Below are 25,400 nucleotides of genomic sequence, written 5' to 3' on the forward strand. Positions count from 1 at the left end.
TTTTTTTTTTTTTTTTTTTTTTTTTTTTTTTTTTTTTTTTTTTTTTTGTCTTTTTCCATTTCTTTCATTAATGTCTTCTAGCTTTCAATATACAGGTCTTTTACCTCTTTGGTTAGGTTTATTCCTAGGTATCTTATGGGTTTTGGTGCAATTGTAAGTTGTTTTCTTAATTTCTCTTTCAGATAAATCATAATTAGTGTATACAAATGCAACAGATTTGTGTATTGATTTTGTATCCTGCAACTTTACTGAATTTATTAATTCTAAATTTTTGTAATTTTTAGGGTTGTCATATATAATATCATTTCATCTGCAAATAGTGGCAGTTTTACTTCTTTCTTCCCAATTTAGATGCCTTTTTTTTCTTTTTCTTGCATAATTGCTCTAACTAGGGCTTCTAATACTCTGTTGAATAAAAGTGGTGAGAGTGGGCATCTTTGTATTGTTCCTGATCTTAGAAGAAAAACTTTCAACTGTGGACTTGTCATATATGGCCTTTATTATGTTGAGGTACATTCCCTTTATATTCACTTTGTTCAGAGTTTTTATCATAAATCAATGTTGAATTTTGTCAAATGTTTTTTCAGCATCTATTGAGATGATCTTATGATTTTCATCCTTCATTGTTAATGTGGTGTATCACATTGACTGATCTGTAGATGTTGAACCATCCCTACATCCCTGAAATAAATCCCACTTGATTGTGCTGTATGATCCTTTTAATGTATTGTTGAATTTGGTTTGCTTATATTTTGTTGAAGATCTCTGCATCTATGTTCATCAAGGATATTGTCACATAATTTTCTTTTCTTTGGTACCCTTGACTGGTTTTAGAATCAGGGTAATACTGACTTCATAAAATAAGTTTGGAAGAGTTCCCTCCTCTTCTATTTTTTGGAAGAATTTGAGGATTGATATTAATTCTTTGAGTATTTGGTAGAATTCACCAGTGAAGCCATCTGATCCTGGACTTTTGTTTGTTGGAAGGTTTTTTATTATGGATTCAATCTCCTTACTAGTTATTAGTCTGCTCAGATTTTCTATTTCATCATGATTCAGTCTTGATAGGTTATATGTTTTTAGGAATTTATCCACTTCTCCTAGGTTATCCAAATTGTTGGCATATAATTGTTCATAGTAGTATTTTATGATCCTTTGTATTTCTGTGGTATCAGTTGTAACATTCTCCTTTCTTTTCTGATTTTATTTAAGTTATCTCTTCTTGGTGAGTTTAGCTAAAGGCTTGTCAATTTATCTTTTCAAAGAACCAGCTCTTAGTTTCAGTGTTTCTTATTGTTAATGTTTTTTTCTTACTTATGTCTACTTTTTTTAGAGCAGTTTTATGTTCACAGCAAGATTGAAGGGAAAGTAGAGAGATTTCCCATATATACTTGCCCCCACCCATGAGAAGCCTTCTTCCCCCTATTATCAACAATCCTCCACCGGAGTGGTACATTTGTTACAATTGCTGAACCTACACTGACACATAATCACCCAGTTCATAGTTTACACTCCTGTTGTACATTCTATGACTTTGGGAAAATGTATAATGACATGTATCCATCATTATAATATCATTCTGACCTGACGATCCTGTGCTCCACCTATTTATTCCTCACCCGCAATTTCTAGAAACCACTGATCCCTGCTGCTATGTTGTATAGTTAGAGTATGTTTAGTTTTGTGAGAAACCACCAAACTCTTCCAAAGTGGCTGCACCATTTTTCATTCCCACCAGCACTTAGTGAGGGTTCTTGCTGCACCACATCCTCAACAGCATTTGGTATTGTCAGTGTTCCAGATTTTGGCCATTCTAATAGGTGTGTAGTTTTATCTCATTGTTGTTTTAATTTGTATTCCCCTAATGACAAATGATGTGAAGTATCTTTTCATATGCTTTCTTGCCATCTGCACATCTTCTTTGGTGAGATGTCTTTTAAGGTCTTCGGCCCATTTTTAAAAATTGTGTTGTTTGTTTTCTTATTGTGGAGACTTAAGAGCTCTTTGTATATTTTGGATAACAGTCTTTTACCAGGTGTTTCTTCCATAAATATTTTCTCCCAGCCTGTGGCTTGTCTTCTTGACATTCTCTTGACATTGTCTTTCAGAGAGCAGAAGTTTTTAATTTTAATTAATTCCAGTTTATCAATTATTTCTTTCATGGATCATGGTCCTGTATTGAAAAAGTCATCATAATACCCAAGGTCATCTAGATTTTCTCTTATATTATCTTCTAGGAGTTTTATAGTTTTGCACTTTAAATTACGTCTGTGATCCATTTTGAGTTAATTTTTGTGAATAGTGTAAGGTCTGTGTCTATATTCACTTTTTTGTATGTCAATGTCCAGTTGTTCCAGCTATTTTATTGAAAACACTTCTTTATCCTACTATATTGTCTTTGTTCCTTGTCAAAGATTGGTTGACTACATTTATGTGGGTTAGCATTTCTTTTTTACTTTTTCTTAGAGTTTTCATCTCTCTGCTTACATTACCCATTTGTTCTTGCATGTTGTCCAGTTTTTCATTAACACCCTTAGCACATTAATCATAGTTATTTTAAATTCCAGGTCCAATAATTCCAAAGATTCTGCCATATCTGAGTCTGGTTCTAATGCTTGGTTTGTCTCTTCAGACTATATTTTTTACCTTCTGGTATGCCTTTTAAATTTTGACTGAAAGCCAGACATAATGTACTGGGTAAAAGTCATAGAGGTACATAGGCCTGTAATGTAATATTTAATGTTTATCTGACTACGAGTTAGGGTGTGTTTACTGTTTGCTGTAGCTGTGGTGTCAGAGGCTAAAATTTCCTCTTTTATTTTTTTGTTTTAGTCTCCTCTTGTTGTCTTTGGGTGTCCCTAGAAACTCCTTAAGTACAGTCTGAAACTTGCAGTGTTTTTAAGTTATAATCCGCTGTTACTATATAGAAGCCTTGTTGATGTGGTGGTAAAATGTAAGTGGAGGGGAAGCATTCTGTAGTCCTATGATTAGGTCCCAATCTTTTAATGTGCCTGAGATTGGTATTTCCTGTTCCCCAGGTCAGTTAGGCTCTAATAAAACCCAGTCAGTTAGGCTCTGGTACAGTAATTTTCCCTCAGGGCAGTCCTTGTTAAGGAGAATAGAGAAATCTGGGTACATTTTAAAATGGCTACTTTTCCTCTCCTCTTGCCATAAACACAAGGGAAATTTTCTCTAATCTTCACAGTGAGAACCTGGTAGGTCTCTTGAAGGTAAAACTCATGAAAGTGTGGGGGCCCACCTAAGACTGTACTCCCTTGAGGTTTTTAGCTTTTAAGCTAGTTCACACTGATCCTGTAGCAATCTGTCAATTACAGTTTTAAAGTGTTCTTACTGATACTGGCTCCAGCTCCAGGCTTCTACTCCTCGTAAACTGTGATTCTCTGTACCCATCATACCGGCAGTTTGCCTTGTGACCTCAATTCTTTGATGGATCTAAGAGTTGATTTTAAGTTTGTTCAGCTCTTTTCTTGTTGGGAATATGGGAGTGATGACTTTCAAGCTATTGACATGTCAAACCAGAAATGGGAAATATATATTTATTTTTAAGTTTTCAAAACACATCTAGAATAATATGAATCATTCTGAAGTTTCAGCTTATCTTAAAATATCTACAGGTTGTGTGACCTTGTGCAATTTATTTAATACATCTCTTTATCTATAAAATAATAATAATAAAGACTACTTTGCTAGATTATGTAAGACCTAAATGAGATATCTAAAGTAACTACCGCAGTGCAAGGCTCATATATATTCAATAAATGTTAGTCATAGTTATTACATTATTGATCTTCATCAGAATCCTAGGCCTTGAATAAAGACAAAGTATACAAAATGTTCCCTAACTTAGAAGATGAAGAATCAGAAGAAAAGTGTCACTTGCCCTATCATCAGTTTGTGGTTCAGTCAGGATCAGAATCTGGCTAGGACTGCTGCTGGCCTACATGGCCCTGATGCTGTTACAAGACCCCCTCTTCTTAATGTCAGATAGCAAATTCTGTGTTCACATTGATCAAAACCTGTCAAATTTTACTCCTATCAAAGCCTTGGACTGGACAGCTGTCTGTTCCACTCTGATGCATTTGTGGGTTTTGCCTAGAAAAAGCATGATGGTTACAAATAGAGGGAATTGGAGTGATATAGAAATATAGCCTGTTACCACAGAAACAGACATGTGACAGTGGTAGTGCTCTGAGTAGGTATGAAAAATGTTCTGAAGTACATAGAGAAAATAAATCAATATATCTAAGAGGATATAGAACTCAACAGAAGTTGCTGCTTTTGTTCTGGGTCAAGATGCCCATATCTAACATAGGATAGTTATAGCTCCCTGGCATTTTCTCTCTAGAAGCTGGAAAACTACAATGGTCTCAAGTGAAAGAAATGGGTATGGTAGCTATAGAGCCAGGGCTTTGAGGTCCATGTTAAAACTCTTAAGAATTATTTACTAGCTGTGGTGAGCTATATTCGAACAAGAAAGAAAGATGATGTACTCACTAGCATTTGTGAGAAATGTAATATAGTCTAGTGACAATCTTGTCTATAACTTTTCATCCTCATTTTTTTCCTAGGGATATGCCAAATGTCCACTGAGTAGAAGCTCTCTGATAGCCCTTCTGTGACACAAGTTGAAGTAGAGAAAGGACTGGCTTTAAGCCCTGTTGCTCTCAGTACTCTATCTCATGGTCATTTTGGAAAATAAAAATTTTAATTAGCTCTTTATCTCCCACTGTATACTAAAATCTATACCAAATTAATTAAAGATTTAAACATAAAAATAAAACCATAAAATAACTAGAAAAATATGAAGAATTACCTTTACAATGCTGATGTATCCATATTAAAAATGATAATGTAGAAATATTAGTTACATAGAAAAAAGTTTCCAAACAACATTTTTATTTGATCCTATTTTGCAAAAATATATATACATATGCCTTAAAAATTTCTAGATATGCATTAAAATATTAATACTGGTCATTTGTGGGTAGTTTAATAAGCTGTTTTTTCAAACAAGATGCAACTATATGCTGCCCACAAGAGACTCACTTCAGACATAAAGACTATAGACTGGAAGTGAATGGATGGGAAAAAAAATACCATGCAAATGGAAGCAAAAAAAAAAAAAAAAAAAGCCAGGGTAACAATGCTTACATCAGACAAAATAGACTTTAAAACAAAGACTGTAGCAAGAGGCAAAGAAGGGCACTACATAAGGATAAAGGGATCAATCCAGCAAGAGGATTGAAGAGGCTATAACAATTGTGAATATCTATTCACCAAACATAGGAGCCTCTAAAATACATAAACAAATATTAACAGACCTAAAGGAAGAAATTGACAGCAATACAATGATAGTAGGGGACTTTAACACACACTTACATCAATGGATAGATCATCCAGAAAGGAAATCAACAAGGAAATAGTGGCTTTGAATGACATATTAGACCAGATGGACCTAACAGATATATGCAGAATATTCCACCCAAAACCAGTAGAATACAAATTCTTCTCAAGTGCACATGGAACTTTCTCTAGAATAAATCACATGTTTTCCCACAAAACAGGTCTCAATAACTTTAAGAGACAGAAATCACATCAAGCATCCTTTCAGACCACAATGGTATAAAACTAGAAATCAATTACAAGAAAAAAACTAGAAAAAAACACAAACACATGGAGGCTAAACAACAAATGGGTCAATGAAGAAATCAAAGAGGAAATAAAAAACACCTGGAGGCAAATGAAAATGAAAACATAACAGTCTAGAATCCTTGGGAGGCAGCAAAAGGAGTTCTAAAAGAGAACTTTATAATACAGGCCTACCTCAAGAAACAAGAAAAATGTTAAACAATCTAACCTTACACCTAAAGGAGCTAGAAAAAGAAGAACAAACAAAACCCAAAGCTAGTAGAAAAAAGGAAATAAATATTAGAGCAGAAATAATGGAATAAAGACTTAAAACAGTAGAAAAGAAGAGTGAAACCAGGAGCTGGTTCTTTGAAAAGATAAAATTGATATACCTTTAGTCAGACTCATCAAGAAAAAAAGAGGATTCAAATAAATAAAATCAAAAATGAAGGAGAGAAATAAAAACCAACACTACAGAAATAGAAAGAATTATAAGACAATATTATGAAAAGTTATATGCCAAAAATTTGGACAACCTAGAAGGAATGGATAAATTCCTAAAAATATATAATCTTCCAAAACTGAATAGGAAAAAATAGAAAATTTGAACAGACTACTAGTAATGAAATTGAATCAATAATCAAAAAACTCCCAACAAACAAAAGTCCAGGACCAGATGGATTCACAGGTGAATTCTATGAAACATTTAAAGAAGAGTTAATACCTATTCTTCTCAAACTATTTTTAAAAAATAGAAAAAGAAGGAAAACTTCAAAATTCCTTCTATTAAGCCACCATTACCCCGATACCAAAACCATACAAAGACATTACAAAAAAAAGAAAAGAAAAAAACAACAAACCAATTATTTCTGATGACCACAGATGCAAAAATCCTCAAAAAAATATTAGTAAACCAAATTCAACAGTACATTTAAAAAATCATTCACCACATTCAAGTGGGATTTATTCCCAGGATACAAAGAGTGGTCCAATATTTGCAAATCAATCAATGTGATAAATCACATTAAGAAAAAGAAGAATACAAACCATATGATCATCAGTAGATGTAGTAAAAGCATTTGACAAAATACAATAGCTATTCATGATTAAAAACTCTCAACAAAATAGATTAAGAGGGAACATACTTAAACATAATAGCAGCCATATATTAAAAGATGCACAGCTAACATCATACTCAATGGTGAAAAACTGAAAGCTTTTTCTCTAAGATCAGGAAAAAAAACAAGAATGTCCACTCTCACCAGTTTTATTCAAGATACTACTGGAAGTACTGGCTGCAGCAATCAGAAAAGGAAAAGAAATAAAAGGTATCCAAATCAGCAAGGAAGAAGTAAAACTTTCACTATTTGCAGATGAAATGATACTATATGGAGTCCTAAAGACTCCACCAAAAAACTGTTAGAACTAATAAGTGAATTCCATAAAGTTGCAGGATACAAAATTAATATACAGAAATCAGTTGTGTTTCTATGCACTAATAATGAAATAGTACAAAGAGACATTAAGAAAACACTTACATTTACATCAAAAAAGAATCAGCTACTAGGAATACATTTAACCAAGGAAGTGAAAGACCTACATTCTGAAAACTCTAAGACATTGATGAAAGAAATTGAAGACAACACAAACAAATGGAAAGATACAGCATGCTCATGGATTGGAAGAATTAATATCGTTAAAATGTCAATACTACCCAAACTACCTACAGATTTAATGCAATCCCTATCAAAATACCAATAGCATTTTTCATAGAAATAGAACAAAAAAATCCTAAAACTTGTATGGAACCACAAAAGACCTCAAAGAGCCAAAGCAATCTTGAGAAAGCAAAACTGGAGGTATCACAATCCCAGATTTCAAGATACATTACAAAACTACAGTAATCAAAACAGTATGGCACTGGCACAAAAATAGATACACAGATCAATGGAACAGGATAGAAAGCCCAGAAATAAACCTATGCTACATAAAGAAAGCAAGAATATACAATGGAGGAAAGACAGTCTTTTCAATAAATGATGTTGGAAAAACTAGATAGCTGCATGCAAAAGAATGAAACTGGACCTCTTTCTTACACCACACACAAAAACAAACTCAAAATGGATTAAAGACCTAAATGTGAAGCTGGAAACCATAGAACTAAAGGAAAATGTAAGCAGTACATTTTTGGACATCAGCCTTAGCAACATATTTATGGCTATGTCTCCTCAGGCAAGGGAAACGAAAGCAAAAGTAAATGACTACATGAAAATAAAAAATTTTGCATAGCAAATAAAATTTTAAAAAGGCAACCTAGTGAAGATATTTGCAAATTACATATCCGGTAAGGAATTAATATCTACAACTTGGGAGTCCAAGAAGATGGCAGCAGAGTAGGATGACCCTAGGCTCACTTCATCCTGTGAATACAGCTAGATAACTATCAAATCATCCTAAATACCCCAGAAATCAACCTGAAGACTGAAAGAACAAACTCCACAACTAAAGGTAGAGAAGAGGCCACACTGAAGAAGGTAGGAAGTACAGAGACATGGTTTGGGAGAGAAACAGATCATGGCTGCTGCAGTGGGGAGGGAGTCACAATTGTGAAGAACGGCAAGGGACAAACTAACATACAGGGGAATGCAAGGAGAAAATGAATCCCTATAACAATTGGCTTGGGAAGTGAGAGGGGCCAAATTTTGTGAGTTCTTGCAACCAGTGGGGCTTAAAGCCTGGAGTTCTAAAGGTCATTGGGCTTGCTGAGGGAGAGCCCAGAGGCATTGGAGTTGCTCTTGGAGAGAAGGCAGAGCAAACAGCCTGCAGACATACAGTGTGGAAACAGCAATCTGAAAAATACCTAGGGCAAACAGTGGGGAGGTTATTTGCTCATCTCAGATCATGTCCCAGAGAGGTAGCATTAATGGAGATACCCCTCCAGGAACAAAGGACCTGGCAGGCACCATTTCCCTCCCACACCCCTCAGCATAAACACAGACCTGCTTGCAGGAACCAGGGCAGAATGGGCACTCATTACCTAAGTTGCTTACACCAAGACCCAACCCTCGTGCTCTGGTGGAACACCCTTCTTAGTCATGCTTGCCTCAGTCCCAGCATGGAGGGCCCCCTCCGCCAGATAGACCAGCCCAAACCCCTGCCCACACCATGTCTCCTGACCCAGGAGTTTTGCAGGACCTCAGTTCTAGCAGCAATAGTGACAGGTCTCATTTTACAAGTAGACCAAGCCTACCTAGTTAAGACCCACCACATTCAGGCCAGGGACCAAACGTTGCCGACAACAGGCAAGGACATCCTCTGCAGATGACTGCCCTGAAGGGTAAAGCAGCCAAGGCACAACTGCTGAGCACACGAAGCACATATTGGAGACACTCCCTGTTGTGCCAAGCCCTGGGGAACAGGAGACACTACACTGCAGGGTACAAGTCCTCTTCTTAATAAGGCCATTACTGTCAACAATAGGAAAAGTAGCTGACTTTCCTAACACAGAGAAGCAGGCACAGAGACTTAGACAAAATGAGAAGAGAGAGGAATTTGTCCCAAATGAAAGAACAGGACAAGGCCATGGCCAGAGATCTAAGTGAAACAGATATAAGTAACATGCCTGATAGAGAATTAAAGCAATGAACATATAAGGATACTCTCTGGACTTGAGAAAAGAGTGAAAGACATGAGTTAGACTCCCAACACAGAGATAAGGGATGACATAGCAGAGATAAAGGGCTCAATAAACAAAATGAGAAACACACTTGATGGAATGAACAGCAGGCTCGAAGAAGCAGAGGAATGAACTAATGACCTAGAAGACAGAGTAATGGAAAGTAATCAAGCTGAAAAAAAGAGAAAATTATGAATTACAAGAATAGACTTGAGGAACTCAGTGACTCCACCAAACATAATAACATTTGCATCATAGGAGTCCCAGAAGAAGAGAGAGAAAGGAGGGCAGAAAATATATTTGAAGAGATAATAGCTGAAAACTTCCCTAATCTGGGGACGTAAACAGATATCCAGATCTAGGAGGCACAGAGAACCCCGACAAAATCAACAAAAGCAGATCTACCCAAGACATATTATAATTAAAATGGCAAAATATGGTGACAAAGAAAAAAATTTTTAAGCTGCAAGAAAAGTCTCTTCAACAAATGGTGCTGGGAAAGAGGTGAGAGACCTATACTCTATCGGTGGGAATGTAAATTGATGCAGCCACTATGGAAAACAGTAAAGAGTTTCCTCAGAAAATTAAAAATAGAAATAACATATAATCCAGTAATTCTATTACTGGATATTTACCCAAAGTAAATGAACACACAAATTCAAAAACTCCTATGTTTATTGCAGCATTATTTACAGTAGCCGAGATATGGAAGCAGCCCAAGTGTCCATCAATAGATAATATTGGGTAAAGAAGATATATATATATATACACACACACATACACACACACAATGGAATATTATTACTCAGCCAGGAAAAAAAATGAGATCCTGCAATTTGTGACAACATTGATGGACCTAGAAGTTATAAAAGCTAAGTGAAATAAGTCAGACAAAGAAAGATAAATACCATATGATTTCACTTACATGTGGAATCTTAAAAGTAAAACAAATGAATAAACAAATAAAAAGCTGAATCAGAGCTATAAATACAGAAAACAAGGTGAGAGTTGCCAGAGGGGAAAGGGGTAGGGAGATGGGCAGTATGGGTGAAGGGGAGTGGGAGATACAGGCCTTCTTTAAGAAATGACTAAGTCATGGGGGTAAAAGATACAGCATGGGGAACATAGTCAATGTTATTGTAATAGCATTGTATGAAGACTTGGTAACTACACTTGTGTACACATAATATAGACAGAGAGTTGTTGAATCATTATGTTATACACCTGAAACTAATGTAGCATTGTGTGTCAACTACACTTCAATTAAAAATAAGAATCACTGAAAAAAAATGAAATAAAAATAGTTTTGTTTAAAAAATTAAATTTTTCCCTTTTGCTTCCCCTTTCTATGTATGTATGTATGTATGCATGCATTTATATATGTACAATGAGTTGGTTCCTGGTATAAACACAATAGAAGTTAAAATTTTAACTTCCCTTTCCCTCTTTTCAGTTGTTGATGTAAGTCAAGCTTTCTCCAGGAAGTTTGGGTTTGTTTGCTTTTTCTCAAATAGCCAATATAATTCCTTGTCTCCCCTCTTTCATATTTTTGTATCCAACTGCAAGTTCTTTTAGGATAGAGTTGTGTTTCATTATTTACCTTGCTGCCTTCCATAGACATGTTTGGTGAAGACTGGTTGCTTGTGATGGTCTCGTTTCCTCAAAACCTGCTGTGAAGTGTGCTGTAACAGTGCTAACCCTTTAGGCAGCGGAAATGATCAGAAACTTACCGAGGGCTAGCACAACTTGCTGCACCGGCTACCACCCCACTGCTCTGCCAGGCAGAGGTGGCTGACTCACTGGCTGGTAGCTGGCTGATGGGCCTGGGCCTTTCTGGGTAAACCCTTCCTCAAATAGCTTTTTTTTTTTTTTTTTTTTGGTCAAAGAGGTGGCCCTTCTCATGTTGAGTTGCTCCCTCTTTGTAGTATTTGTGCAGCTGTGTTTCGTTGCCAGAACCTCCATGCACATTATCAAGAACTCTCAATGCCATTAAAAGCATAAAGGATAAGCAGCAAAGGAAGCAGACAAAGGACTGAGAGGAAGAAAAAGGATGGAAAACGAGGATAAAAGAATGGGGACTTATGACCTTAAGTGTGGCAGGTTGCTGAACCCAACCTAAAACATCCCATGCCTATAATAATACCTACTGTTACCCGTGAAATTTAGCAGGCAAATTATGAAAATAAAATTATTTTGCAAGGGAAGTCTACACAGACATTGATTTTCAAGGGACCTATGCAAGCTCTGACGGCCACACCGGCAGTCCTCCAGGTGAGAGGCTGTTGACTTCAGATTGAGCCTGCCTCAGATAGAGCCTGCTCTTATAGGTAAAGATCATTCTAGGCTTGTTGTAAGGATAAAACAAGATGATAAATGGAAATAAGTAGGTTTTATGGGTTATAAAACAATATACAATGCTTGGTGTTCTTAAGTTCCTGAGGACACTGACAATGGTTTAATGTCCAATAGTGTCTTCGTGGGAGTTTGGAACAGATTTTAAACACCTGTATCTAAAGAAAATCAAATCCACCTACAGAATGAAGAGAATTGGCTCTCCAGGAGGGGAAAACATGCGTGGGAGATACCTAAATTGTGTGTGTCTGGGGAGTGGTTGTCACCTAACCATATAACAAAAGCCTTGGATTTTCTGAGTGTCCTCAATCGATTAGAATTGTTTTTTTTTAGAAGGAATTTCCAAGAAAATGCCCGTGATTTCATTGTTGGTGAAACTGTTGGCACTTCTTTTAAAAGTGTCTGTTAACTTATAGTCAATTACAATGTGGTACCCACATGAATGTATTATGGTCACACTGTTTTAATAACTAACAATTTAAATCACAGTAAGTGACTAAAATGTCACCTACTGCTACTTCTGCTCCTTCCATGAAAATGACCCTCTTTTCCATTTAGCTTCAATGCAGGAGACTTCATATCGGTTCTTCACCTGAATGCATGACTCTTCAATCTCAGGACTCACAGAATTAATGGAATGCCGTCCTAAGGTTGTTGAGTTCTGCGTTTATGGGCATTTCATCTCTATGAAGAAGTAACCATTCCCTCACTGCAAAGACTGAGACTGAAGGAGTTTTCTAAGGAAGAATCCTTCTTATGACGTTCTTGTTACAACACTCAAAAAATAGAAACAGACTGGAGAGGTCTGATAGTTGGGAGATACCTTGCCAATGACCTGACCCTTGGTGTGGGCCTCCCTCAAAACCTGCAGTGTCTTAGGAGTTTCTCCTATGACTGTCTTGGAGAATAAACACTTTCTGTTAATTTCCAGTGACTTAATTTTCCCTTTTCTTTTTTAACAGGTCCAGTTAAAAACAAGAAAAAGGGTAAGTTAAGCTCCTGATTTTATAAAATTGTTCTCATGTCTTTTCTAAAATTAGAAGGAAAAAAACCAAGAGAGTAGGATTTTTATATATTCTTTCAATGTTGGTTGTCCATTGTTTTATTCAATCGCCTGTGACCTCCTTGAGTATGGTAGCTTCCATGAAACAAGAAATAGAGATTTGTTTTTCAGTGATGATCCATGAAAGTGCTTCTCTAGCTGCATATGAAAGTTGTTTTTATTTTTCTTTCTTGCTCCCTCTTTTGTACAATTAAATTTACATCTCTTTTTGCAAATAATGAATCATGGAACACTACATCAAAAACTAATGATGTAATGTATGGTGATTAACATAATAAAAAAAATTTTACATCTCTTTCCTTCCTTACTCTTTCCCCTGTCCTTCTCCTTTTTCCTTTCTTTGCCCTCCTTTATCAAATCACTGATCATGTATAAATTAAGTCCTAAGACAGCTTGTGGGGACTAGGTATACTACCTCCTGAGAGATGTCAGTACCCTATTCTTGGCCTTAAAGCTATCCCTATCCTATGCCTTAGTCAGGGAGGGTATTTCTTACTTTGGGGTTGCAATATCATTTTCTCTGTGATGGAAAAAGAAAGCTGAAGGAATACCCTGATCTTTTGGTCCTTTCAAAGAAGCTTCTGGTTGAGCAGATCCATTGTGCCATTGTTGGGTCATTATGTTTTTGATATACTTGCAACAGGACTGGCCCAAGAACTTGTACAAGCACTTGCATACTTGAAGAGGAGAACCCAAAACCAGAACAAGTTCCAAAAGACAGAATTAGGCAATATGGTCCACTCCATAGGACTAAAAAAAAGAAGCCAACTACAAAACCAGTTTAAGTAACTATTTGTTTCTGTGCTCTGACCTGTAAAGAAAATAAAGTGAGGGGTGCCTGGGTGGCTCAGTCATTAAGCGTCTGCCTTCGGCTCAGGTCATGATCCCAGGGTCCTGGGATCGAGCCCCGCATCGGGCTCCCTGCTCGGCGGGAAGCCTGCTTCTCCCTCTCCTGCTCCCCCTGCTTGTGTTCCCTCTCTCGCTGTGTCTCTCTCTGTCAAATAAATAAATAAAATCTTAAAAAAAAATAAGAAAATAAAGTGAAATTAATGATTTTTCATTAAAATGCTTTAAGTAGGGGTGCCTGGGGGGCTCCATCAGTTAAGTGTCTGCCCCCAGCTTGGGTCATGATCCTGGGGTCCTGGGATCAAACACAGCAACTGGCTCCCTGCTCATCAGGGAGTCTGCTTCTTCCTCTCCCTCTGCCCCTCCCCCATGCTCCTGCTCGCTCTCTCTCTCTCTCTCTCTCTCTTTCTCTCTCAAATAAGTAAAGAAAATCTTTTAAAAAATAAAATGCTTTAAGTAAAATGATTCTGTTAAGATTTCTGGAGCTTTTTAGAGTAGATTATCAATCCCAGGGTAGACCAAAGAGACTGGCTTCAGCTGCGGCCTGCCACTTCTCTGAGCACTAGGGTAGTCTGGTGGCTTGCAGTACCATGGCCCACATGGAAAACTTATGTCCCTGTTGTAAAAAAGCTGAGGAATGGTCTGGCACCCTGAGGACCTGATCTGAGCAAAGTTGGAAAACAGCCAGAAAGCTGGGGTCAATGAGGAAAACTTTCTCCACTGGGCCTGGGCATTCACCAAAATATTACGTATTTAAGAAAGTAAATTTGATTTTTAAGCATGTCGGTTTTTTTCTAATAGTTTGTTTTTTAGAGCAGTTTTAGGTTCACAACAAAATTGAGGGGAAAGTACTGAGTGTTCCCATATATTCCCTGCCCCACACATGGACAGCCTCCCCCACCATCAACATCTCAAACCAGAGTAGTACATTTGTTACAACTGATGAACCTCCATTGATATATCACTATCACTCAAAGTACATAGTTAACATTAAGCTTCATCTTGGTGCTATACAGTCTATGGGTTTTGACAAATGTATAGTGACATAGATTCCCATAGATTACAGTATTTACAAAATAGTTTCACTGCCCTAAAAATCCTCTCTACTTTGCCTATTCCTTATTGCCTCCCCCTAGCCCCTGGCAACCACTGATCTTTCTCTTTTTTAAGAGTTTATTTATTTGTCAGAGAGAGAAAGAGAGCACAAGCAGGGGGAGTGGCAAGCAGAAGGAGAAGCAGGCTCCTCACTGAGCAAGGAGCCTGATGTGGGACTCAATCCCAGGACCCTGGGATCTTGACTTGAGCTGAAGACAGACACTTAACTGACTGAGCCACCCAGGCATCCCACCACTGATCTTTCTTTAAAAAAAAAAATTTTTTTTTATTTATTTATTCATCAGAGACAGAAAGGAGAGAGAACACAAGCAGGGGGAGTGGCAAGCAGAGGGAGAAGCAAGCTCCTCACTGAGCAAGGAGCCGGATGCAGGACTCGATCCCAGGACCTTAGGATCATGACCTGAGCCGAAGGCAGCCAGTTAACAAGCTGAGCCACCCAGGTGTCCCCCACCACTGATCTTCCTATTGTCTTTTTAGTTTTGCCTTTTCCCAAATGTCAGTATGTAGCCTTTTGAGATTGGCTTCTTTCACTGAGTAATACACATTTAAGTTCCTCCATGTCTTTTCATGGCTTGATAGATCATTTCTTTTTTTTAAGTTTGCATTTTAATTCCAGTTAACATACAGTGTTATATTAGTTTCAGATGTACAATATAGTGCTTCAATAATTCCACACATCTGGGTGCCTGGGTGGCTCAGATGGTTAAGCGTCTGCCTTCAGCTCAGGTCATGATCCCAGGGTCCTGGGATCGAGTCCTGCATCGGGCTCCCTGCTCCTTGGGAGCCTGCTTCTCCCTCTGCTTCTCTTTCTCTCTCTCTCTCTCTTTCTCTCTCTCTGTCTCTGAAGAATAAATAAATAAAATCTTTTAAAAAATAAATAATTCCACACATCACCCAGTGCTCATCATGACAAGTATACTCCTTAATCCCCATCACCTATTTCACCCATCCTCCCATTTCCTCCCCTCTGGTAACCATCAGTTCGTTGACTATAGTTAAGAGTCTGTTTCTTGGTTTCTCTCTCTCTCTCCCTCTCTCTCTCTCCTCTCTTCTCATTTGCTCACTTTTTTTTTCTTAAATTCCACATATGAGTGAAATCATATGGTATTTGTCTTTCTCTGACTGACTTATTTCACTTAGCATAATACTCTCTACTTCCATCCATGTCATTGCAATGGATGCATTTTTATGGCTGAGCAATATTCCATTGTATATATATGCCACATCTTATTTCTCAGTTCATCAGCCAATGGCCATGTGGCCTATTTCCATAATTTGGCTAGTGTAGATACTGCTGCTATAAACATCAGGGTGCATGTAGTCCTTTGAATTAGCATTTTTGTATCCTTTAGTAAATATCTAGTAGTACAATTGCTGGATTGCAGGACAGTTCTATTTTTAACTTTTTGAGGAACTTCTGTACTGTTTTCCAGAGTGGCTGTACCAATTTGCATTCCCACCAACAGGGCAAGAGGGTTCCCCTTTCTCCACATTCTTGCCAACATCTGTCGTTTCTTGTGTTGTTGATGTTAGCCATTCTGACAGGTGTGAGGTGATAGCTCATTGTTTTGATTTGCATTTCCTGATGATAAGTGGTGTTGAGCATCTTTTCATGTGTCTGTTGGCCATCTGTATGTCTTCTTTGGAAAAGTGTCTATTCATGTCTTCTGCCCATTTTTTAATTGGACTATTTGTTTTGAGGGTATTGCCTTTGAAAAGTTCTTTATAGATTTTTGGATACTAACCCTTTATCAGATTTGTCATTTACAAATATCTTCTCCCATTCTGTAGGTTGCCTTTTAGTTTTATTGATAATTTCCTTTGCTTTGCAGAAGCTTCTTATTATGAAGTAGTTCCAATAGTGTATTTTTTGTTTCCCTTGCCTCAGGAGACATATCTAGAGAGATGTTGCTATGGCCAATGTCAAGGAAGTTACTGCCTGTGTTCTCTTCTAGGATTTTTATGGTTTCAGGTCTCACATTTAAGTCTTTAATCCATTTTGAGTTTATTTTTGTGTATGGTGTAAGAAAGTGGTCCAGTTTCATTCTTATGCATGTAGCTGTCCAGTTTTCCCAACACCATTTGTTGAAGAGACTGTCTTTTTCTGATTGGATATTTTTTTCCTGCTTTGTCAAAGATTAGTTGACCATATAATTATGGATTCATTTCTGGGTTTTCTATTCTGTTCTATTGATCTATGTGTCTATTTTTGTGCCGGTACCATCCTGTTTTGATTACTCTATCAAGCATGTTATTTTTAACTTTTATCACATCCCCTTTAAAATGGAAATTGTAATAAACCTAGAAAGCTCACCTGGCTTTGACAAGGACACCCTCTGCTCCTAAACAAGTCCACAGGTGACTTCCCTTCTTAATAGATAGACTTGGGAACACTTTCTAATTACAGTGACTAGTTTTTTTTTTTTTTCTTTTCACTCAGTCACTAGACAGTGAATAAGTATCTTATATTTGTCAGGAATAGAGATACTGAGATAAAGAAAAGCACCACTTTTCTTTATCTTTTTTTCCCATGATCCCAGTGTAGCTGGAATCATGGAAGTACACACAAATCATTACAGTACGGCATCAAAAATGCTATCACAGAAGCATGAACAGCATGCTGTGGGAGCACAAAGAAAGAGCAAGTAGTTCTCCCTGGGGGAATGAGGAACCACATCTCAGGAGGAAAAAAAAAAAAAACACAGTATTTAACCTGGGCTTTGAAGGATGGGCGGGGGGGGGGGGGGGGGGGAAGGAAGGGGAAGGACATTCCAGCAAAGGGAACAGCATACTCAAATCCCTCAGAAGCATGAAAGAACATGGCCTGTTTGGGGGAACAGCAAGTAGGCTAGTGATGTACCAAAGTGTGGGTCATCTGTGTGGTGGGGAATGGCACCCAGTTGTAGTGTTATCCAATGAGTGAGCACTGAGAGAACATACTTGCTAGTGATGATAGAAGACAATTGTCTAGGCTAGAAGCCCTATGATTACAATTCAGAGAATCCAATGCCTCTGGCAGGGACTCGGATCACTGCCCAGCACTGCTACCTTGTATATGAGCCATTATTAGAAGGAGGATGCACATAGGCTTTAAACATTTACTTTGACTCTAAGTGATTTAGAAGCCATTTAATACAGATTTCCTTGGACACAGTGAATAGGCACATGCCTGAAGAGGTAAATTGAGTTGTTCATTTAATTTCCATCTTTAATAGAATTTTCCCCTCCTACAACTAACTTGCTCATGTTCATTCCCTCTCTCTCCCTCTCTCTCCCTCCCTCTCCATCCCCCCCGCCCTCACTTTCATTCGCTTGTTTTTATTTGTTCTTCCAACAGTTTGGCCTTCACTAAAAGGTTAGGGAAATGCCCCTTTCACGAAGTTTAGCTTTGAAAAGAATGTGAACATTCTGTCATCTAAGACTGCACCGGATAATTTTCTAAGTAGAGAAGTCTCCGGGCTTTTGTATCATGAAGTGTTCTGTTAAAGTAAGGAAATCTGGAGAAGGAATTCAATCCTCTAAAGTCATCCTCTTGTCCAGGGGTTATTTTGTACATGTTCCTCTCTGGGCCAACTTTCTGTAAGCACACTTGGCCTAAACCTAGTTACAGAGGAGCAAAGAGGACCAGCTGCAGAACTAGAGCACAGCAGGAGCTTTTTCCCAAATGCCTTCTAACATTTTCGTAAGTGAACATCCTCTGTTTCCGCTGCAACCATTATTCTCTTTGACTAGAGGAGTTTCTGGCTGTAATTCTTCCAAAATTACATTAGCAATCACAAGAGAGTCACAGTCTTGACACTGAAGTTTGTACTACCCACGGAACACCCTCTAGCTTCAAAATCAGTGAGGCCTGGAAATTCTGGGACATAGAACAGTCTATGGCAGTAGACACAGAGGAAGATGAGGGAGAATAGAGAACAATGAGGGAGAACGATGAGGGAGAAGCAAAACTCACAGCCAGCCTAGGGAAGTTTCCTGACTGCCAGGGGTAAGTCAGTCTTCCTTATGGAACCTCAAGCTTGGGAGGAAACAGAGAAATCATCAAGGCCAAACTCCTCATTTCACCAATGGAGAAACAAAGGCTCAGGGAGAGAAAGGGATTTGCCCAGAGTGCATCCATGGCAGAGCTGGGGCTTACAGCCTTATCTCCTGACTACAGATTTTGTGTTCTTTCCACTGCTCTAGCTGGAATTGAAATTGGGCACTGAATAAGCCTGACTTGGAAGCTGCCCAAATCTGAAGGGAGATGGCTTTCCTGTTCAGCATCTTGAAATTGGCTAATCTAGAAACTGGGCAGATCCAATCTTTTGCTGCTGCTATGCACAGGGAAAATGCTAACGTTCCTTCCTGCCTCTAGGTCTTTAAGGCTATAGGGAGTATCCCCAGGGCAGGAGCCCCACAATGACCCCACTGTTTCATACCAAACACAGATGTGGTTAGACATGGACAACTGGCCTTTTGAATGGCATTGCCATGGGGATTGAGTTTCTGGAACATGAGGCATTATTTGTAAAGGAGGGCCTGATAAATCAGGTCAGGATTCTCCTGCCTAAGAGACTGGGGAGCAAGGAGTCAGAGTTGTTAAGGGGGTATTTAAGTGAGACTTAAAAGGGTTACATGTAAAACTAAGACAGTACCGTGGGTGGAGATACTGTTGTGGAGTCTGGTCGAAGCCTTCTATACCTGGTATTTCCAAAGATTGTGAGAAAGTAGTGAAGGGAAGAAGACACCCCCCTCCCTGTGGCCTCCTGCAGTGCGTGAATTGGGCTGCGCAGAGCAGAGGAAGTAAGCAGGAGCTGCGGGTTTTGGTACAAGACCACAGTTATGACTCAGTCAAATAGCTACATCCTGGTGAGAATGTTGGAAGGACTGGAATATGGAATAGAAGGGCCAGGATTGTTCTGAAAGGATAGTGAACAAAAAAAGGGGAGGAGTTGGTGGGCTTAATTAATAATACATTGGAGAATAGGGCCTCAGAGGAAAGATTCTGGGAAGCCGGATTATTCAGCCTATAAAAATGGAGGTTGGTAGGTGACTTAATGTCTATGAGCATATGAGGGTTATTATGTGTATGATGGTAACTATTCTTCTCTAGCTTCACAAAGAATAGAATAGAAGCTTAAATTGCCACAGGAGGGATTTCAGCTAAATATACGGAAGATCTTCCTAACAGTGAGGGGGTGATAAACACAGGAACATGTTACCAAGGGAGTTTACAGAATTGCCTTTCCCAGAGATCTTTAAAAATGGGGTTTAGAGAGGTCAGCTGAGAAAGCAAAAACCTGCCAACTGCCTCCTCAGCTTTTTCTACTCTCCACCTCCCCTTCTTTCCTTCAATCTCTCTCCCTCTCTCTCTCCCCCTCCCTGCCTCCCTCCCCCCCCCATGCCCCCCACCTCTCATCTCCCAAATTCCTTCCATTCTTCATTCCCGGCTACCACCACCTCTATACCAACCCCTAGTTCCTATACATCCCGACTTCTTTTTTTTTTAATCATTTTTTATTTATTTATTTGACACACGGAGAGACACAATAAGAGAGGGAACACAAGCAGGGGGAGTGGGAGAGGGAGAAGCAGGTTCCCCGCAGAGCAGGGAACCCGATGCAGGGCTCAATCCCAGGATCCTGGGATCTTGACCTGAGCTGAAGGCAGACGCTCGACGACTGAGCCACCCAGGCGCCCCTCATCCTGACTTCTATAGGAAACCTTCCTGGTGTTGATATTATGCCCAAGGTCAGGCTGTCCTCCTAGCTCCCTCTTCTCATCTGCATCAAGTCCTCCAAACTGGGTGGTAAACATGAAAGCCACACTCTTCAACAATAGCCCAATGCTCAATTCAAAAAAGTGACCCACGGGTCCGGTAATTCTAATCTTTTGGACTTGGCTGAAAGGTAACCTCCTTTTTGAAACCTTCTCTGACCTCTTAAGCATTTTGTCCCTACTACTCATATGGCACTTAGACTCTCCCGTGACTGTGTCTGTTTCCCCAGTAGACTGAGCTCCTTGAGGGTCATTTATTTCTATATCTTCAAACCAGCTCTGGAAGTAATTATTCATGAAAGGGGATAGGGAGAGTGTGTGTGTTTGTGTTTGTGTGTGTGTGTGTGTGTGTGTGTTTGTGTTGTACAATAAAGGTGTTCACCTCTTTAATAGCAGGAACTCTCAAAGGGCTGACTTCGTGTCCTTGGAAATCTGGAGAACTCCTGACAATATGTTATCAGTCAATGACAACAAATGTAACACTGAATCTTGTCTTTCAGGAAAGAAGGCAGGACCTCCTGGGCCCAACGGCCCTCCGGGACCTCCAGGACCCCCAGGACCCCAGGGACCCCCAGGGATTCCAGGAATTCCTGGAATTCCAGGAACAACTGTGATGGGACCACCTGGCCCTCCAGGTCCCCCTGGTCCTCAGGGACCCCCTGGCCTACAGGGACCTTCCGGTGAGCTCCTCTGTCTCTCCACCTGCCCCTAGGCTCCTTGCAAGTACTTGACAAGAGCAGGTGTGGGTGATCCTGAGAGCAGTTTCCGATGGCGGTCATGGCTTTGGTGAGCAATAAGAAAAGCAGGTCTCCTAGCTCAGTGGAGAGCTAGAACTTGAACAAGCCAGTAGGGCCTGACCTACTCTAACTTCTTGTGTATACCAACCTGTCAAGGACAGGCCACCTGCTCTTGACCTTTCCATCACAAAGCCCTGCCCAACTCTAGGCCTCCCTGTAGTGAGCCAGTAAACTCCCATGAGCCAGAGCCAGAGGCCCCGGAGGGTTTATACTAGATTTCCAGTGGGGGATGGATTTGGTTTGCACTGATTTCCAGCATCTAGCACCGCGTGTTTATGTCTGATTGGAAACAGGCTGTGGAGAGGAAGGCTGGGGACTGGGAGAAATGACAAGCCCTAGAACAGTCTCATCCCATGAACTCTGAAGTGCCTTTCCCGTAGAGGTAGACAAATAGTCGCTGGTGACCAGGGAGTTGGAAACTTACAAGTCACCGGGGCTGGAGAAGAAGCAAATGCGGTCGCTAAGACTGAGAAGTCAAGTGCCTCATGCCACCGCATTGCGCATTCAGATAGCACTGAATCTGTTTGCATCATTCCTCTTGGGTCCAGGAGGGCATCCAAAAGGTACAGATGCCAATCCAAACCTGCCTGATTGGAATTGACAGAGTCAGCCTGCCAGAGCTTAGGTCTGTTGTTATTTCCTCTTCCTGCTCCCTTCTTGGATCTTGGGGCTTCAAGGAAATGGACTCTTTACACAGCTGATTTCTCTAGGTCCAAAAATTCTGTAGCTGGACTCAGATCCTTTGACTCATAGTTCAAATGGGGCTAATCAGCATTACTGTGAGCACAAGAGATGGAGTTAGAGGGTGGGGGTTTTTTGGTTTTGTTTTGTTTTTTTTGTTTTTTTTTTTTTTTTGTATCCCAATCTTTCCACAGATACTGAGCACTTTCTGTGTGCAAGAGTATATCGATAAGTGGCCCCTGTTCTCATGGAGTTTGTGTCCCAGGGGAGGAGAGAGATGATCAAAGAAGCAAGATATTTATAAATGGCAATGCTGTCTATGAAGACCATGAAAGAAAGGGAGCGAAAGACTAAAGAAGCAAACAGCACCATCTCAGGATCCCATAGTGGCAGGAGCGCACTCTCCTCTATCTCTACGGGGGGCTCGGTGAGGCTCGCCTCGGGGCCCGCGTTAGTGAGAGGCCACTGTCCCTGCTGGACGCTGGGCCCACTGAAGAGGCAGGTCAGGGAGGAGTCAGAGAAGGGAAGTAGTATCCTCTCCCATCCTCCCAGGGCTTGGCTGCCCAGAGCCAGGCTCACTGCCCCTCGCTGCCTAGGTGAGGAGAGAAAGGGAAGAAGGAGCATGCCCTCTGATTGCCCTGTCCTATTTTGCAGGTGCTGCTGATAAAGCTGGACCTCGAGAAAACCAGGTTGGCTGGGAATTGCTCTCTTCCTGGGGAGGAGGGAAGGCCACAAGGCTAGAACCACCTTCTAGTGGCTCCCGATTTAATTTGCTGAGGCTTTGTTTTGTGAGGGTGCCCTAGAGGTCCCGAAGTTGCTCACTCCCATCTCTAGGAATAGAAAAGCTTTGCCTCAGGGCCTGCCTTTAACTCAGTCTTGCCACGGCCATTTTTCCATTTTTTCCCCATTGCACGGAAAACAGAAGGTCACCATATCCAAGCTCAGTCGTCCCCTGAAATGAGCTGCCAGTCAGGCCTATCCACCTGAGCCTCCGACTTCGCAACCACACCAGACACCTTGTCGGCACTCAGACCGCCTGGGATCAGGAGCTTGAAAATCAGCCAACCAGCTCCAGGCCAAACCCAGCCTGGGCTTCTGCCTTCAGAGCCTGATGGGCTCCTCCCTGTCTTTGAGCCTCCTAATCTGGCAAGTTCTGCGGCCTGGCCTTCTCTCATCTCAGCCTCCCTCCCTCACTACAGCTGTTTGGCCACAGTCATAAATCTACACAGCTGCACAGTGCTCGATGGCTTGCAGGGAATTTTACATCCATCACCTCATTTGATCTTCAAACATCCCTGTAAGAGATGGCCAGAGATTCTTAAAATCCCCATTTCACAGTCAGGGAAATGAGGCTCCGCTGAGGTCACGTAGCCAGGAAGTGGCGGAGCTGTAAATCACATTAGCCACCTGCAGAGACGTGGTCGCTGGCATCCCAGGGCAGGAGAAAGGGATCCGAATTGGGAAATGAAAGCAGACTGGAAGTCAGAGGTGGGAACATGGTAACTGGTGGCTGAGCGGGCAGCCATTTCTCTCAGTGACTACTCTCTATCCTTCTCATCCTCCCAGCCAGCTGTGGTGCATCTGCAGGGCCAAGGGTCAGCAATTCAAGTCAAGAATGGTAAGAGTCAAAGTAGGCTCTCTCCCCTAAGAGGAGCTTCTCCATCTTCCTTGCCGGTGGCAGCCTTCATGGAATCACCAGCCTAGCTCCTCCCAGGCCCCTTGGAGTACCATGGGCGGTAGGGGGCCATTCGCTGCGCCGTCTGCCCTCTACTGGCTGTCCTGGGTAATTGCTTGCACCTAGACCCGTCGCTACACACAAATTGCATGTAGAATCACTGATGAGGAAGCCAAAAAGGACTTGAGACATAATGGAATTAGGGATTTCTTGGCAGGTGGAGGTTGTATCAGAGTTACCAAGGGGATATGTGTAGTTTGATCAACAATTTCACAATACAAGCTAGAGAAGGTAAAACTACAGAAAATTAAATTCTTGTCTGATGGGTCTCTGCAATAAACGGGTGGAGGAAGCATTTCGGGGTGGGGAGAGGGGGAGGATGCATGTCAGACTCTCCAGGGAGTATGAGATGCTAATATCTATAAGAAGGGGGGGCGCCTGGGTGCCTCAGTCGTTAAGCATCTGCCTTCGGCTCAGGTCATGATCCCAGGGTCCTGGGATCGAGCCCCGCATCGGGCTCCCTGCTCCGCGGGAAGCCTGCTTCTCCCTCTCCCACTCCCCCTGCTTGTGTTCCCTCTCTCGCTGTGTCTCTCTCTGTCAAATAAATAAAATCTTTAAAAAAAAGAAGGGGAAACAGGTTTAAGGAGGTTAAGAAAACTGACTTAACAATTAGAGAAAGACAATTATATGATCTCACTGATATGTGGAATTTGAGAAACAAGGCAGAGGATCATAGGGAAGAGAGGAATAAATGAAACAAGACGAAGCCATAAAAAAATTTTTTTAAAAGAAAACTGACTTAATGTAATCCCTGCATTTAAAAGATGGGGAACCAGAGTCCCAGCAAGAATGGATAATACCATAAAAAATCATACTGCCTTATATTTGGACTGTCCTTTGGAGTTTTCAACATGCGTTCTTTTGTCTTTCTTTTTTAAAGATTTTATTTATTTGAGAGAGAGAGAGAGAGAGCACGAGCAGGGGGGAGGGGCAGAGGGAGAGGGAGAAGCAGGCTCTCTGCTGAGCAGGGAGCCCGATGCGGGACTCGATCCCAGGACCCTGGGATCATGACCCGAGCCGAAGGCAGACGCTTAACCGACTGAACCACCCAAGCACCCCTTGTCTTTCATTTCATGTGATCCTCACAACAACCCTATGATATAGCTATTAGTTCCTTTTTGCAGAGACAGAAACTGAAGCTCAGAGAAGTTAAATTAACTGGCCCAAGAGTTCAGTAAAGTGCAGGAGCTGGGATTCAAAGCTATGTCTGTCTGATTCTTTCCATGGCACTGGGCTACTTCAGTGATGTGCGTACACTCCACTGAATGATTAGGTTCATTTTCTCCCCTAAAGAGACATGAACATTCATTAAAGAACAGCACTTTGAAATAATGTCCAGTCCCCAGGGTGCACACAGCCTAAAACGCCTGAACCCCCAGGAGCCTCGGGAAGCAGGAAGCCAGCCAAGATGCCAGACACTTACGGAGCGTGGAGTGGAAGGGAGGGGGTCTGAGTGCAGAAACAGTAGATGAAGGTTAAGAAACCTGATGCATGGGGACAGCTCCTAAGAGCCCAGTCCGTCCCGAAATGGCTGTGCTGAGCTGCCCTAATGATTGAGCTTGGCCACATCCTGGACTGCCACCTGGATGCCTGAAATGTAATCGCCTCCAAAGTAGAAGTCAGAACAGAATAGTAGAAAAAAACCCAAGGCGTCCTGCTGGGACCAGGTGCCTTGGGCCCTGGGGCCCTGGATGGGCCATAATCACCCTCTGTCCAGGGAGCAGT

The 25,400-nt window shown here is 40.7% G+C and overlaps 1 protein-coding gene across 5 annotated transcripts in view; it reads left to right on the top strand.

The window, feature by feature from the left end:
- Nucleotides 1–25,400, top strand: part of EDA (ectodysplasin A) — a 416,826-nt gene that overhangs the window by 384,059 nt on the left and 7,367 nt on the right. For all 5 annotated transcript variants that reach the window (XM_035028688.1, XM_035028689.1, XM_035028690.1 and 2 more), the window contains exons 3-6: nucleotides 12,640–12,663; nucleotides 20,963–21,142; nucleotides 22,595–22,629; nucleotides 23,507–23,558. In XM_035028688.1, coding sequence (XP_034884579.1) covers nucleotides 12,640–12,663; nucleotides 20,963–21,142; nucleotides 22,595–22,629; nucleotides 23,507–23,558 — 291 coding nt within the window. The remainder of the gene's footprint in view (nucleotides 1–12,639; nucleotides 12,664–20,962; nucleotides 21,143–22,594; nucleotides 22,630–23,506; nucleotides 23,559–25,400) is intronic.

This window comes from Mirounga leonina, unplaced genomic scaffold (assembly GCF_011800145.1).
Source record: "Mirounga leonina isolate KUSES-001 unplaced genomic scaffold, KU_Mleo_1.0 Mir_204, whole genome shotgun sequence".
Taxonomy (NCBI): domain Eukaryota; kingdom Metazoa; phylum Chordata; class Mammalia; order Carnivora; family Phocidae; genus Mirounga; species Mirounga leonina.